This window comes from Lithobates pipiens, unplaced genomic scaffold, assembly GCF_037356315.1.
Source record: "Lithobates pipiens isolate NorthernLeopardFrog02 unplaced genomic scaffold, aLitPip1_a1.2 Scaffold_23, whole genome shotgun sequence".
In the NCBI taxonomy this organism is placed as follows: domain Eukaryota; kingdom Metazoa; phylum Chordata; class Amphibia; order Anura; family Ranidae; genus Lithobates; species Lithobates pipiens.
The window spans coordinates 70233806-70251337 of record NW_027507785.1 but is presented as its reverse complement, the minus strand read 5'-3'; the positions used below and the strand labels follow the sequence as shown (position 1 = coordinate 70251337).

The 17532-nt window shown below is 42.2% G+C and overlaps 1 protein-coding gene across 1 annotated transcript; it reads left to right on the top strand.

The window, feature by feature from the left end:
- Positions 1-4796: 4796 nt before the first annotated feature.
- GPR27 (G protein-coupled receptor 27) lies at positions 4797-9624 on the top strand. The gene has a single exon (XM_077451834.1). It carries the CDS (start codon positions 5351-5353, stop codon positions 6443-6445), a length of 1095 nt encoding a protein of 364 aa, XP_077307960.1. The 5' UTR covers positions 4797-5350; the 3' UTR covers positions 6446-9624.
- The last annotated feature ends 7908 nt before the right edge of the window (positions 9625-17532 follow it).

Genomic DNA, 17532 nt, shown 5'->3' with positions numbered 1-17532 from the left:
ATAAAACAGAAAGTGGGGTGAGTGGTTTTTGAATTTTAAGTGGTAGATCAGCATCATTTAGCAATGGTTCACACTACTGCAATGCGATTTTGATGTGATTTTCAGTGTGCTTATGTAGTGCAACTTTGATGAGACTTTGGTTGCTTTTTGGATGTGGTTTGCGTATTCAAAATTGCACCAAAGTAGCACAAGAACCTATTTCAAAATTGCATCGCGCAGTTGCATTGATGTGAACAGGCACCACTGAAAATAATGTGATTTCTCTTGTCATACGATTCTGTGCGACTCAAGTTGCACCAGCGTGAACCAGCACTTATGAATGGAGTAATTAGAAGAGGCAGTATAGATTGAAGCTACTGGATATTGGAAAAGACTTGCTTGAACTGTGACAGAAGGGCTGATTCATATATTTTTGCAACATTAGTAACAAAACATTCACTGGATACAATCAAGGATGTATTTTTTGGACATAAGGAGTTCATTTTATTTATATAACACTTGGGAATATTGTTACATGTGTTTCTGAGATAGGAGATTTTGATACACACATTGGATATTCATATTTTAGTGGTGTGAAATGTATTTCCCTGTTGAATTAGACTAGAGCAATGCATTTATCATTTTACATTTTCACTTGTGTTGCAAAAGGGCTTGGCACTATTGAATGCAGCAGCTGGGGTTTTGCTAATTATTATTAATTTCAGTGGTAATTAGAGTTTTTTTTTTAGAGAGAGCAGTGAATTTATTATAATTATAACATAACTGAAAGTGCCTAAACAAGAACCTTAATAGCAGGCTCATCAGGTCTTTTTTAAAGCCTAATGCCGCGTACACACGACCGGACTTTTCAACATCAAAGGTCCAACGGAACGATTCTGGCAGACCATTCGATCGTGTGTGGGCTACAGCGGACTTTTGATTTGCAAAAATCCGTCAGACTTTAGAAATGGAACATGTTTCAAATTTTTCCGCAGGAACTCCGCCGGACCCAGTTCCTACCGAGAAATCCGCTCGTGTGTATGCTAGTCCGACGGACAAAAACCGACGTGAGGGCAGCTATTGGCTACTGGCTATGAACTTCCTTATTCTAGTCCAGTCGTACATCATCACGTTCGAATCCGTCGGACTTTGGTGTGATTGTGTGTGGCCAAGTCCGTCAGAACTCTGTCAGAACTCTGTCAGAACTCTGCCGAAAGTCCGTCGGACCTAGTCCCTCGGAAAGTCCGGTCGTGTGTACGCGGCATTACTCCAGGGACTAAAAAAAGTATCCTCGCAGTGGGGGGCTCTTCACACTGCAAGGGTTAAATGCTGATTAGGTCTAGAAGGTTAAAGAGGTGTTGCCATTTAAAAAAAATATTAAAATTAAAAGTCAGCAGCTACAAATACTGCAGCTGCTGACTTTTAATAATCGGACACTTACCTGTCCCAGGGTCCAGCTACGCAGGGTAACGAAGCCGCGCTCATTCCCCCCTCTGCTCGGCGGCACCAGCATTGTAACTGTGGGCAGCTGGGTGTGGCTTCACAGCCGGGCACCCACTGCGCATGTGCAAGCGGCGCCACACACCGTAAATTGGCCGCACAATCATCTGGGATCTGTCACGTGTCCCAGATGATTGACAAGAGGGAGGGGGCAGAGCTGAGCTCCAACAGGCTTCCTCCATATCATCTAAGGTGCTCCGGCTGGCACCATGCTGATGAAAACAACTTCTAAAATGTAACTCAAAGCTTTTATGATTTTATTTTCTTTTTACATGCTTCAGTTTCCATATTTTGTTGTTTTAAAAAATATAGAAATTTGTAGGGAAGCTTCTTGCAGGGGATCCTCCCGGTATTTGCTGGTTGGCTGTGTGCGCAACTATCTGGCCACTGGAATGTTCGGCATCTGAATATATGTCAGATAAATAGTGTTGATCCTAAAATAATTTTTTTTCCCCTCTAATTCGTTTTTGTCTACCTAGTCACTTTCAACATTATAAATGAGAATATCATTCATATAGGCCAAATCGAAAAAGATTAATGCCCCATACACACGATTGGAAATTCCGCCAGCAAAAGTCAGATGAGAGCTTTTGGTTGGAAAATGCGATCGTGTGTATGCTCCATCAGACTTTTGCTGGCGGAATTTCGGCCAGCAAAAGATTGAGAGCAGGTTCTCGATTTTTTGGTCGGAAAAAGTACCGATTGGAAATTTCCGATCATCTGTACAAATTCCATTCTGTGCAAAATTCCTACGCATGCTCCGGAACAATTTGACGCATGCTCAGAAGAATTGAACTTAATTTTCTCTGCTCGTCGTAGTGTTGTACGTCACCGTGTTCTTGATGGTCGAAAGTTCAGCAAACTTTTTTGTGACCGTGTGTATGCAAGCCAAGCTTGAGTGGAATTCCATCGGAAAAAGTGTTTTCCGATGGAAAATCAGCTTGTGTGTATGGGGCATTAGGCTTGGTTCACACTATTCCCGGTGTGGACCATTGAATGGGTTGGTGTGCCTGTGCAGTGGGAAGAACGTCTCTTACACTGGTGGTCAGTGGTAAGAATGGCACTTTCATTGGTGGTCAGTGAGAAGAATGCCCCATGCATTGGTGGTCAGTGAGAAGAATTACAAAAAATCAGTCACTTCCAGTGCTAATAGGTCTTCCAAGGTGTGGCGTAACAGATGTCAGATAAAATGGTGGCATGAAAGGTATATTTGGTATCCAAAACTGGGTGGATGCTGCCTTCCTCAGATGGGGTAATCCGAAAGGAACTACAGGAAAACTCACAAAATGCAACTGACAAAGCTCTGGGGGGGGGGGGGGGGGGGTGCGGCCCTGCAATACGTTAGCTGTACCCTGTGTTCTGTGCATGCACTGTGTTTATGGCCTATTGTCAGTTGCATTTTGTGAGTACCCACTTTTATATAAAAATTTCTTATTATTAAATTATCTTTGGTAATGCACTAGGTGTGAATGTCTTCCATTTCTGTTTTTCTTGTAGTCAGCAAGAAGAATGCCCCCTATATTGGGGATGAGTGGGAAGAATGTTCCTTAGGTTGGTAATCAATTAGAAGAATGTTCCTTACATTGGTGGTGAGTGGGGAGAATGTCCCTTACATTGGAGGACAGTGAGAAGAATGCCTCTTATATTGGTGGTCATTTGGAAAAATGCTTCTTATTTTGGTGGTCGATGGGAAGATTGGTCCTTACATTGCTGGTTAGTGGAAAGAATGGCACTTATATTTGTGGTCAGTGGGGAGAATACCCCTTACATTGGTGGTCAGTGGGGAGAATGGCACTTACATTGGTGGTCAGTGAGAAGAATGTCCCTTACATTGGTGGTCAGTGGAAAGAATGGCACTTGCATTGGTGGTCAGTGAGGCGAATGCCTCTTACATTTGTGGTCATTGGGAAAAATGGTACTTACATTGGTGGTGAGTGGGGAGAATGCCCCTTAGTTTGATCAATGGGAAGAATGTTTCTTACATTAGTGATCAGTGAGAAGAATGTTCCTTACATTGGAGGTTAGTGGGGAAAATGCCCCCTACTTTGGTGGTCAGTGGAAAGAATGTCTCTTACATTGGTGTTCAGTGGAAAGAATGGCACTTGCATTGGTGGTCAGTGGGAAGAATGGCACTTGCATTGGTGGTCAGTGGGAAGAATGCCCATTACATTTGTGGTCTGGGGGAAGAATGGTACTTAAATTGGTGGTCAGTGGGGAAAATGCCCCTTCATTTGATCAATGGGAAGAATGTTTCTTACATTGGAGATCAGTGGGGAGACTGACTATTAGCCCTTGTACACACGGTCGGAGAATCCGTCGGAATGTGTCCTATCGGACCGTGTTGTCGGATAATCCGACTGTGTGTGGTATGCATCGGACTGATTCCGTCGGAATATCCGTCGGACCCAATTTTCCAACTTGTTGGAAATATTTCCCGACCAACTGGTTCGATCGGACATACTCCGATCATGTGTAGAGAATTTTGATCGGATCAAGTGCCACGCATGCTCAGATCAAATTCCTACATCAAAGCTATTGGCTACTAGCCTGAACGTAGTCCCATCGTAACGAAATTATGTCATTACGTTCTGAATGATCAGATTTTTTGACAACTTAGTCCGACCGTGTGTATGCAACAGTTTCGGACAAGATCCGACGGACAAAATCCGACGGATTTGGTTGTCGAAATCTCCGACCGTGTGTACAGGGGCTTACATTGGTGTCCATTGGGAAGAAGAATGCTTCTTACATTGGTAGCCAGTGAGAAGAATACCCCTTATATTGGTGGTTGGGGAGAAGAATGCTTCTTACATTTGTGGTCAGTGGGAAGAATGTCCCTTACATTGGTGGTCAATGGGAAGAATGCTCCTTACATTGGTAGTCAGTAGGAAGAATGCTCATTACATTGTTAGTCAGTAGGAAGAAAGCTCCTTAGATTGGTAGTCAGTAGGAAGAATGCTCTTTACATTGGTGGTCAGCTAGAACAATGTTCCTTACATTGGGGGGCAGTGGAAAGAATGGTCCTTACATTGGTGGCCAATGAGGAGAATATCCCTTACATTGGTGGTCAGTAGGAAGAATGCTCATTACATTGGTGGTCAGTAGAAAGAATGGTCCTTACATTGGTGATCAGTCGGAAGAATGTGCCTTACATTGGTGGCCAGTAGGAAGAATGCTCCTTACATTGGTGGTTGGTGGGAAGAATGCTCCTTATACTGGTGGTCAGTGGGGAGAATGTCCATTATATTGGTGGTCAGTGGGACCCCCCCCCCCCCCCCATATGGATGGCTAAAAAAGATAATTGTTGTTAGTGGTTACTGATTTTCCAGAAGACCTTGCTCATTTCTCAAGGAACCCCTAGCAACTTCTGAAGGACACCTAGTTGAGAAAGGCTGCTTTGAATTGAGAAAGGAATGCAAATGAAATCTTTTCCCAAATCTCCCGAGTACCAAACCCAGTTTAGCCCTATTAGTCATCTCTAGCTCAGTATTTTTCACATGTATGGTTTATAGAGGAATAAATTACCATGAGATGATGTGATCTGATTGATACACAACAATCCTTGCATATAATGTCCATAAATGATATCAGTGACCCATCCTGAGCGCTAAGTGATATTATATCCCTGATATGTCATCACTGTACCTGCTGTATGCCCGACTCCTGCCTTCACGACACAGACTGCAGCTGTGTCCATAGACCAGCGATGGAAGTCATAGCAGCTCTGCATTCAGACGTGGTCTCTGTGCATGTAGCACGCAGCTTGCTGTTCCTTCACCTTGCATATATTATTGGAGCTGCTGTCTGATCAGATCCTTGATCTGCACATGAGTCGGAGGGGAATCCTGCTTCAGCAGCAGCTGTTGTCTCCATGGCTGGCCAGGAGCTGGAGAAAAGCAACGCATCCCTTCTCCCCGCCGACCTCATCAAGCTGGCATCCCTGGGCATGATCGCCTGCGTCAGCCTGCTTGGCAGTCTCCTGTTCGCCTTCATCACCCTGAGAGACCGGAGCCTGCACAGAGCCCCCTATTATCTCCTGCTGGATGTGTGCCTAGGCGACTTCATGCGCTCATTGCTTTGTTTCCCTCTGGTGCTGAAATCCATCAGCAGTGGCTCCCATTGGACCTACAGCAAGAGGAGCTGCAGGGTCATGGCATTTGGCACGGTGCTCCTCTGCTTCCACGCCGCCTTTATGCTGCTGTCCATCAGCCTGACCAGGTACATGGCCATAGCCCACCATAGGTTCTACTGCAAGAAGATGAACGGCTGGGCATGTGCCCTGGTCATCTCCATGGCGTGGATCCTTTCCATGGCCATGGCCTTGCCCCCTGTCTTCGAGGTGGGCACCTACAAGTTCATCAGAGAGGAAGACCAGTGCACATTTGAGCACCGTTATGTCAAAGCCAACGACAGCCTTGGCTTTCTGCTGATGTTGGCCTTCATCGTGGCTGCCACCCATTTTATCTACATGAAGCTTTTGTTCTTCATCTATGACCACCGGAAAATGAAGCCAGCTCAGTTGACCCCTGCCATCAGCCAAAACTGGAGCTTCCATGGGCCTGGGGCGGCTGGCCAAGCAGCTGCCAACTGGATTGCAGGTTTTGGAAGGGGACCCACACCACCCACCTTGGTGGGGATGAGGCAGAGCACCCAACATCAGATCAAGAGGCTGCTGGTGTTGGAGGAATTTAAGCAAGAGAAGAGGCTCTGCAAGATGTTCTATATCATCACATTTCTGTTCCTCCTTTTTTGGGGCCCTTATTTAGTGAGTTGCTATCTGAGGATCTTCTCAAGAACCTCCTTGCCTCAGGGTTTCCTTACTGTTGCTGTGTGGCTGACGTTTGCTCAGGCAGGTGTGAACCCTATTGTGTCCTTCATGTTGAACAAAGAGCTCAGGATGTCTTTCAGGGCTCATCTGCCTTGCAGGAACACCCAGACCCAAAGGGAGCCCTATATCGACACCTAAGTATTGGAACCTCCTTATAGACACCTGGACTTGGGATATGCAAAGTTCTGGTTGCCATGGAGATCGAATGCCTCTTCAATTAGAGGCAACCAGGGTTTAGGTGAGACAATAGCAACATTCAACTGTATCTTGCACTGATGATGTATTGGGTGCTTTTCTTTAGCAAGGTGGCTGCAGTGTTGTATGCTAGCAGCATTGTCTCAATGCAGTGCAGATAAGCCAACATAGTTAAATGAGAATAATTACCTTATAGTAACTTAAGTTGCTAATATTCTGTATGTGTTGCTGCTGGACACCTCCTGATGTTGTCCTCCTGTCATTCATAAATATTCTTCTGGCATGGTCACCCAGGTGATATAGAATATACATTGTATGCATAATGACACATACATATAATGCATGTCCCAGCTTTATCCAGGCATTTTATTGGAAGCTCATGATTGTTTTTTTTTTTTTTAAATAACTGTTTGAGGGCCCATTTACATTTGTGCATTATTGCACATGCTTTAATGAGCATTCGATCACAGGTTAATATGCATTGCATTAGCGGAGCCCATTGAAATCAATGGCTTCCACCAAACCAAAATGACCCAAACAGCACATATGTCATAAAATGTTTGCTGCAATGCACTATGGTTTTGTGTTATTTGGTATTTTCCAACACAGGTGGGATGCATTGACATGCATTGACAACAACACAGTGGGGTTGATTTACTAAAGGCAAATAGACTATGAATTTTGCAAACTGCAGTTGCACTTTGCAAGTGCAGTTGCTCCAGAGCTTAGTAAACAAGGAAAACCATCACTTTGCAAAGAATACCCAATCACGTGCAAGGAAAATTAAAAAAAAAGCATTATTGATTGCATATGATTGGATGATAAAATTCATCAGAGTTCCCCCTCATTCACTAAGCCCTGGAGCAACTGCTCTTGCAGATTGCAACTGCAAAGTGCACATGCTATTTGCCTTTAGTAAATCAAGCCTGTTGCGTTATGATACATAAAAAAAAAAGTCCTTTGCATTTGTGATGCTTTGACCTGCATTATTTCATTCAAGTCTGTTGAATGAAGTCCCTTATGATGTGTAAAATTGCAGCACACAGCAGTAGAATCGCACATGTTAATGCACATTGCACACATGCCTCTGTTGTGAATCTGGTAAGGGAGGTATTAAAGTGTATGTTAAGACAATTTTGGTTTTGTTTCAAATAGAGTGGCAAAAAATTAGAACCTCTGTCTGGTTTTACTGCTGTCCAGATTTCCTCTCATAAAAGGTTTCATCAGAAGAGAATTAATGGTTAAATCTCCAAGGGCTACATAGACAGATATGCAATGGTTTTTGTTAGTAAACAAGGAATTTCTAAAACCCCTGTCAGATTTTTATTTCTGTGGATAGCTGTAAGGGCACTACATCAATGAAAATAGTCTTGAATAGTTTATTACTAAAGGATCAAAAAAAAAAAAAAAAAAAAGTCAATGCGTTTCAGGGGTTTGCAAACCCTCCCTTCATCAAGGCTTGTATCTTATGTCTTTCAGGAATACCTGGACTCAGAAAGGTTTGAATGCATTTGAGGATTTCACATTCAATAGGCTCTTGCTGCATTACTTGCTGGTGCTATTGGATGTAAAGTCCAGGCATTCTTGAAGGACATAACATACAAACCTTGATAAGGGGGATTTTGAGAACCCCTGAAACAGGTTGGCTTTCTTATCTTGTTATTATTTTATTATGGGTCCATAAAATAGCACCCACATTTTACTTAACCCTTTACCTATATACTGTACATATACCTTCAAGGGGCTTACAATCTAAAGTCCCTAACTCACATTCTTACATACAAGGGCCTGTTTAGACATGTGCCAATTAAGCAACCAGTATGTCTTAGGAGTGTGGGAGGAAACCCACAGGCACAGGAAGAACATATTATTTCAAGAACAACCTGCGCTTGAGTGTGCTGCTTTACAACTTGATAAACTGTCCGCTTCCCCGGTTTCAGAATGTAGCGCTGACGTGCCTTTCTGCCCCCTTCAGGACTTGTGGGTATCCCTTCATGTAACACTACAAAACAACAAACAGGACACCCCAGCCTAGTGCATTAATGCTGCACAATTTTATTCATAAATGAAACAAGTAATATAATCACAAACGCATGACAGTGACAAGCGTATCATAAACTACAGGTGAGACTGCCTCCAAATCCACACCGTTCAATAGGTAGCGTGAGAAGACCTTTCAGCCTCCAATGCGGCTTACGCATTTCAAGGGATAAACCTTCTTCCTCAGAGCCAAAAGTATTAATGACTGGGGACTGCAAACTCCAGGCAGTGGTGCTGAGGTTGGGATTTGAACCAACAACCCCAATGCTGCTAGGCAGAAGTGCTAACCACTTGTGTTTACTTCTACTAATAACTCCTCTGGGCTCTGTCTCCATAGATTACTATCTATTGGATTTCCCTCAGCACCTCCTCTTTCATTTGGAGTTCTTGGTTTTATGGCCATATCCTCACCTTCGGTTCAACTAATAAGATGGTCAAAAGCAATATTGGACATTAACAATAGAGGATCTTAGCGCCTTTTATAAATTCCTCCAGATTGATATTTCTGTCTGTGTTCCCTTACTTCCTGTTTAAAGAGGAGCTCTAGTCTCCCCCCAAAAAATTTAAAGTCAGCAGCTACAAATACCGCAAATGCTGACTTTTAATATAAGGACACTTACCTGTCCAAGGACCCAGCGATGTTGGCACCCAAGCTGATTCTTCAATTGGCTTCAGCCGCAGGCATCTTAGGTAAGGGAAACTGGCAGCAAATAAAATAAAGCAGAGATGGGGTGCTACTACCTAATAAGGGAATTTTCAGAGCTGTCGGGTGCAGAAAGGCAGTCACACAGCTGCAATGGCAACCATGAAAAGAGATAGTCCGCAACTCCTTGCTTGCTCTTTTAAATGTATTGCTTCTCCATAAAAGACACAGTATCAGACAGCAAATGTAAATGTGTTTCAGCCTTTTGGGCCTTGTTCACTAATAGTTGTTTATAGTGAACAAGGCCCACAAGACCCAAACTGGCAGTGAAGCCTTTGTTTCCTATTGCTCTTGCGTGAGTCGTGGTGGGTTTTCTTAATGGTCGTGCAGTCTTCTGGGACCTGTGTGTGTCCCAGAAGGCTGCAGGAGGGGGGGGGGGGGGGGGGGTCGGACTCCGTCGTAGATCGCCTGGGTGATCTGAGCAGAGAGTGGGAGTGGGTACCTGTCAAAACCAGGTACCTGCTCCCCCCAAAAAGTGCCAAATGTAGCAGTGGAAGGGGGGTGAAAACCAGTGGAGCTTCCCCTTTTGGGATGAGCTCTGCTTTAATTAAATCATTGTTAGCAATACAGGAACTGAGGGTAAATCTCTCTAATAAAGTAATGGATAGCAGTAAAACCCAAGAATTGTTCTTACCCTTCCCCACTCTATCCAGAACAAAAGACATTTTTGGCTACAGAGGCACTTTATAGGCAACCTTTTTTTTCCTTTAGTATACATCACAACATTGGCAGGTTCCAGGTACTGAAGTTTGTCCCTGGACATGTCTTTTTTTTTTTTTTTACAAAGATATGCATGCTAAAAAAAAAAAAAAACGATCTACAGTCCGCACTAACTGTTCATATTTTCACAGCTTTGTAAGATACAATTTTAAAGAATATCTTTGCAATTTAGGAATTTTTGGTACTGTCCAGCTCCATAAATATCAATTTATGGGGTTGTTGTGGCCAATACAGTTTACCAGTGCTATTAATGCCTAGCTTGGATACACAACAGCAGACGGGTTTTTAAATGATTGTAAATGCTGGCAACGTGTTCATCATTGTGTAAAACTCTGCTACTGCTTAAAATACAGACAATTAAATATTAAAAAGCCACAAAATTTGTGCTTGTTTTGTAACATCTTTTTTACTGTTCAAGGACTCATCCTCCTTTATACATACTAAAAAAATACACTGTATATAGATTCCATTTTGAAAGTTTGTAACATTTAATGTTTATGTGCATGGGGGGTTTCATCAATACTGATTTTGTTTTGAAACATTTTATGGGAAAATTATTCTTTTCATACAAACATATAATGATTGTTTGGTTCAGGGCAGCCTTTTTTGAACCAGGGTTCCATGGGACCCTAGGGTTTATTTGGAGATTACTAGGGTTTTTTGAGTATCGCTTGGGGTTCAGGACCGCCTTTATCAACCAGGGTTCCACTGAACCCTAGGGTTCCTCCAGAGATTATCAGTGGTTCTTCCACTTGGAGCCTAAAACTGGTCTTAATTGTAAAGATAATGTTGCTGAAAGAACTTCATTCATATTAAATCTAGCTAATGAGACAAAATGTACACTTGCAGTGGAGCCGTCCTGGATAAGGTAAAGAAAAAGCATGGCTTAAACTATTTCTCCTATGAATCAGAGAAGTGCACTTCTTTCTGCACTTCTGTGACCCGTGACGTCACTCAGCTGTTAGTGACTCTGAAAAAAACCTGACTTTACAGTCAGGATCCATCCAGAAGGTTGAATCAATAAATGGCTCAGCCAGATGCTCCCGCCCCTCCACAGCCCAGCTCTCCAGTGAGCGCTGGATGGGATGAGCTCCTGTACCAATCACAACTCCAGGCTGTGGATAGTCCCTTGGCATCATTCCAGTGCAGTGTAGGGCTATTAAAGTGTTACTAAACCCACAAAAGTAAAATCAGTTTGTATATGCAGTAAAGCATGCCTAAGGGGTTAATCCTCTGCATTGTGTAAAAATGCTGTTTGATCCTGTCTTTTCTGATTCTCCCCTCCTTTTACTGTCCCCAATTCATCTGCTATTAGTACAGAGCCTTGGAGACACTCTGCACATGCTCAGTTTGGTGTGTATTAGAGAGGTGTTTTTTTGGGGGGGAGGGTGCAAGTGATCAACACAGGGCCAATTAGCACTGTCCAGACAGAGGGGGCAGGGGTCATGCAGCCTCATAGGACAGTCAGAGGGGAATGAAAACAAGCTTTAACTAGTGCTCGACTAGACACTGATAGAAGTCATATGACTGCTATATATTACTGATCAAAAAAAGTATTTAGCAGTTAATATTTAATAATTGCATTTCCATGATCTGCATACTGTGGGAGACCAGATATAAAACTTCAACCCTGCATTGTACATGAGGTAAGCCTGTGACCGTAGCTTGAAGCTGCTTAGAGAGGATGTTGCAGGGGACCAGTGCATGGATTGACCCTGCCTGAACTAAGAATGACCCCTAGATTAAAAGCAGCATTCAACATTTGCAGTGCAAAGGAACCCAATAAAAAGGTAGATTGAGTCTAATTCCCACAAATCAGCTTTAAGTAGCCTGGTGTGATGAGATTTTCTAGGAAATATAGACCCATTTGTAGTCTGCAGATATGTTTTGTAGTCCTTTGCAACCAATCAGATTCCCTATTTGTAAGGAAGACGGCATACCCTTGGCTGTTAGAGCCAACACAGAAAGCTCTGGTTCTGACCCTCTCATCCCTAGTACAGAAAGAGAGGCTGCTTAACATAGAATCTTTTTAACATGAGCGTGTACAGTGACTAGAAGAAGATTGAAAAACTAGCACACTGGTTGCAGATTATAAAAAAACTCTCAAAACTTTAATGTGAATTAAGTAGTTTTGCAATCATTAGCAAAAGTTAACTTTTTTCCATTGCATCAGCGGTCCACTAACTCATTGTAATTGTCTGGAGTAGGTCTTTAAAACTAGATAGATCATGTGGGATTACCAGCTTCAGTCATTAGTTTCAACTAGGGACAAGTTAATCCAATTCAAAATCCTGCATAGAATATACTATACGCTCCAGCGCCTTAACTGCATATACCCAACCTCGTGGGCTGCTTGCTGGAGATGCTCTGGTACCCCTGCAGGCTTCCTACATATATTCTGGGATTGCCCACAGGTCCAAGAGTATTGGAGGGAGGTGACCCACTTTATCCAGGGGTTAACGACCATACCTATCCCTCCGTCAATCAGCATCTGTCTCCTCGGCCTTGTGGAACAACTGGAGTTAGCTAAAGCAATCCGCACTCTAATAGAAAGCTATTGTACTAAAATGGAAGTCAGATGTCCCCCCTACCCTGTCCTCATGGAAAAAGTTAATCTGTACAATGATACCCCTCTACAAAGCAACATATTTGTCCCAAGGATGCCCCCAAAAATATGAAAAAGTTTGGCACCTGTGGATGGACTCTGAGTCTACGATGGATGATCAACCCATTGGTGGATCGCCCTGGTTAGATACCCTCCATAATTACCTGCCCTGTTGAGTGCTGAGGTCCATGCCCCAGAATGGTGGAGTTAGTCCAGAGGTCATATGATCACACTTAATCCTAATTGTTCTCGTAACATCCAGCTCAGACAGAAGAGAGGGAGAAGTAGTCTCCTGCCACCATCCTACCATGTGAAACCCGGGTACCCATTTTGTGGTTGTTTTCTTTTCTTTTTGTTTTTTAGTTAAATATGTTTTGTTTTGAGATGCACGGTGAGTTGTAAACTGTTATGCACATGGCTATGTGCACCAATTGGCCGGGGTATGCCCCAAAGGCCCTGTTTTGTACCTTCACAGTGAAAATTTTCAATAAAAAGAATTTTCAAAAAACAAACAAAAAAGAAAATAGATAGATAGGTAGAGTTCTAAATATAAAATTACCATTCCAACAGTAATATATTATGTATTTAAAAAAATCTATTTATACATACAATTGGCATGAGTACCTGAATCGATCTTGATGTTATTCCCCATATTCTCCTGCACAGCACTGGAAGAAGGAAGGCCAACGTCATGCATTAGCCATGGCCGTATTGCTTTGCATTGTGCTGTCATTCTAAAGCTCACCAATTTTTTATTGAGTAGAGTACTGCCAACCTGGGCCACACACAGCTTGATTTTCGGCTAAATTCAGCAGAAATTTGCACAATTTGTGCCATGTATGGCTAGTAGGGATGAGCAGAGATGGATTCAGACATGGGTCCGAACCCACAGGAGCTATGCTGCTAGGAAGCTGTCACTACGGGCAGTTAATCATAAGCATCCAAGGCAATCCCCACCCTGCAACTGCACATATCAAAGGGGAGTGTAGCTGCGGGGCGGGGAATGCCATGGGCACATATGATTGGTTGTCCACATTGACAGCTTCCTGGGTTCAGTTTCATGTCCAAACAGGGCTGAGCTCATCCCTGATGGTTAGCATAAGGTGCTTTGGGCGTGTGTTGATAAGCGAATGCAGCTTGCTTTAAGTGCATTTCTCCTGCATCTAACATCAGTTTGAGACAATTCTGAGATCATTGACAGGCACATTTGACCTGCAGTTGGCTTTCTTCTAACCTGCATCTTTTAAACGGTATTAACCTGCTACAAAGTGCTTTGTCTTTGCCATTGGCTTGTATAGGAAGCAGTTTTTGGCACATTTAAAAGCCGACGGTCTTCCCAACGAACTCTCGGCAGAGTTCTGATGGACTTTCCAATTGAATGGAATTGGCCACACACAATCACACCAAAGTCCGATAGAACATCATGATGTACGACTGGACTAGAATAAGGAAGTTCCTAGCCAGTAGCCAATAGCTGCCCTAGTGTCGGTTTTTGTCCGTCGGACTAGCAAGCATAAACGCGAACGGATTTCTCAATAGGAACTGGGTCCAGCGGAGTTCCGGCCGAAAAATTTGAAACATGATCTATTTCTAAAGTCCATCAGATTTTTGGACAGCAAAAGTCCAATGGAGCCCACACACGATCGAATTGTCTGACGGATTAGTTCCATCGGACCTTTGCTGTTGAAAAGTCTGGTTGTGTGTACGCAGCATAAGAGGGTCATTCCTCCTATTGATCACCAAGCAGTATTCTTCCCAATGACCATCAACGTAGGGAGCATTCTCTACTGACCCCCGATATAAGGGGCTTTTTTCCCATTGATCTCAAAAAAATCTTTATCAGTGGTTTCCTAGGACCTGAAAATTATTTCAAGGGTTCCTGTAAGGTAAAAAGGTTGGGAAAGGCTGATACCATGTCAAGTGTAAACAATATGATTCCCCCACTGAATGAACAAGCTCTGCTAATCCTTTTCACACAAACCCAGCACTCTACTTGCGGAATCATATTAACGTGGTGCCAATAAAATGGCAAGTAACATGACTCACCAGCTAGGTCACCGATTGAACAGGCAGTAGATTGTCCAACTCATCACCTCGTTGGGGGTGGCACAGAATACCAGGAAGTAAAGTAACAGATGATTATCTGTCTCTTTACTTCCTGGTAAAGGCACCATTACAAATGTTGTAAAAATGTAAAAACAGATGAAGGCTATCATATTCATGGCTACTTTTCAGCTCTTTGTCCTTACTGAAAATGGCTGCTCTTTTGTATTCTCTGCCCATACTACACATGAAATATGACAGCTTAAAAGTATTAATTAAAGAAAAAGATGCATTTAAGGCTAGGTTTACACTTTGTGCATGTCAGGAGCGTGCAAAATCATGAACTTTCCCAACATGCATGGAAATGCTCTGCCCTTTAGCTGACGCCCAGTGGTACCATTGTTAATAACACCCCCACTCATATGCTAACGTGTGTTTTCATGTGTGCCAAACCGCATGGTACAGCAGCACTATATGGTTTAGTGTGGCTTGATTTTGAAAAAGTGTCAGGGGCTTCTTTTGTGTATTTCTCACATATAGGGCAGTCCCTTGAAATAATTGGGCTTGCCCTACATTCGACGCATGGACACGTGCAGTGCTCTGTCACACCTGTATGGTTTAAATGTAGTCTGAAGCCCCATACACACTATCAGATTTTCTGCTGATTTTTTCCATCAGATTTACCAAAACCATATAATATGAGGTCAAACCTTAGGAGTTTCAGTCTATCTGCAATCAGGCAGGCCCTTGCACTACATGGTTTTGGTAAATCTGAAGACAAAAGCAGAAAATCTGATCGTGTGTATGAGGCTTCATGCCCCGTACACACGATCGGATTTTCCGACAACAAATGTTGGATGTAAGCTTGTTGGCAGAAAGTCTGACCGTGTGTATGCTCCATCGAACATTTGTTTTCAGATTTTCTACCAACAAATATTGGCTAGCAGGTTCTCAAATTTTCTGCCAACAAATGTTTGTTGTCAGACTTTCCGATCGCGTGGACAAAAAGTCCACGCATGCTCGGAATCAAGTACGAGCTGGAGATATAACTAGCGCTCATAATGGAGATATCACATACGTCTTGTACGTCACTACGTTCGTAATTGTTGGCCAACATTTGTGTGACCGTGTGTATGCAAGACAAGTTGGAGCCAACATCCTTCGAACAAAAATCCACGGTTTTGTTGTTGGAAAGTCTGATTGTGTGTACGGGGCATAACAGTAAACATCATTTTGGCATTACATTGATGTTTTACAAAATTTTTAATGGTTCCTTTTTTAATTTGTACAATTTGGGTGAAGTTCCTCTTTAGGTCAGTGGAGCTCTACCAAGTCTGTGATTGGATAGTGAAGGAGCATCAGCTCACTCATGAGGCCATCTCTGCATGCTCAAATTGTTTTATCGGTAATTCATAGCACTGTGCATTGCCTTAGATCCTGATTGGCTTACACTGCTGTGCATTTCTTTCACAGGCTGATTGTTGATATGCAGAGGATTACAGCTGGCTTGCATAGGGCTATCATACTGGTTAAAACAAATCTTCTGTACACCGCAAGGAATGGGTTGGTGTTGAGTTAATGGTGGATCGGGATGGGACATTATGCCCTATGATTTCAGAACACTCCACACACTTAATGTCAGGCCCCCTTGAGATATAAGTCACCAATGGTTGACCCAACTTACCAGTTCTCACTTGGGTGGACTGACCCTTTTATTTTATACAAAATACAGTATTTAAAAACATTACTTATAACTTTTTTTGTAAGGCACTGATTTTAAATTATGTTTACTGGCCTTTCAAATATTTGTACCATACATACGTGATTTTTTTTTCTTTTAGAAAAAACATACAATTGTGTTGTGAAATGTGACCTGTTGTGACAGTAAGTGTGATATCTATTCAGTATAGTGATGCTTAAAATTTTGCAGATATGCTTTTGATAATTGTAAATATGTAACTGAGTGTATATTAGTGAACATTACATCAAAGAACATTACAAATATTTTTCACTTGTTGGATTTCAATGACTTTTTCCTCTTTTCTCTTCTACTTTTATGCATTGTTAAAAGGAAACCAAGACTTGCTGTTTTCTAAACGATATTTGCTAATGTTTTTAAAATGAGTTGACGTTTTTTTATAAGCTGGAAATATATTCTCCTGAAATGTAACTTATTACCAGGATCAATTTTTGAATATGAAAATCTTTTTCTTAATAATCTTAATAACCGTACTTAATAACTGTGCCATTGTAATGCTGTTTTAAATTTATGCATTTTCAATAAAAATGATTTAACAATTTACAAATGAACAATATTGTGTGGTTATTTAGTGATTTGAGTGAATTTGAGTGTGTATGGTGAGGATTGTGGACCTTCTTTTGCTTTTTTTTAATGTTAAGTTGAACCTTAAGAGAGATATAAAATACACATATAAATGCTATTCTGTATTCTTTAATACATTGTTACATTCATGTTTTCTTTATATAATAAAAACTTTTAGGAGTCATTGACACCTACTCCGAAGATCGCCCTCTTATCCATGCTCCCAGGCTCCATAGCTTCACAGAAACAGAGCTTATTACGCTTTTTTTATCTGAAGCACGGCAAATCATCCCCTTATTTTGAAAGGCGGATGTTATCCCATCATTATCATTATGGGTTTCCACTGTGAATGATATTATGTGAATGGAAACAATGTAAGCACTTGATAATGATTCTTTTGACAAATATAAAGTTTAATGGTGTATTTGGATCCATTTTTTTTCTTCTGATACCCTTGCAGGGATGCTCACTATACCGGGAGACTTAAACTCTGTTCCCCCTTAACACAGGTGGGGGGTGACTTAGCTAACCCCCGAGATTCTTTCAGATCCTTAGTACTGGTCAACTATGTTACGCATTCCCTCTGATTCTCCTTC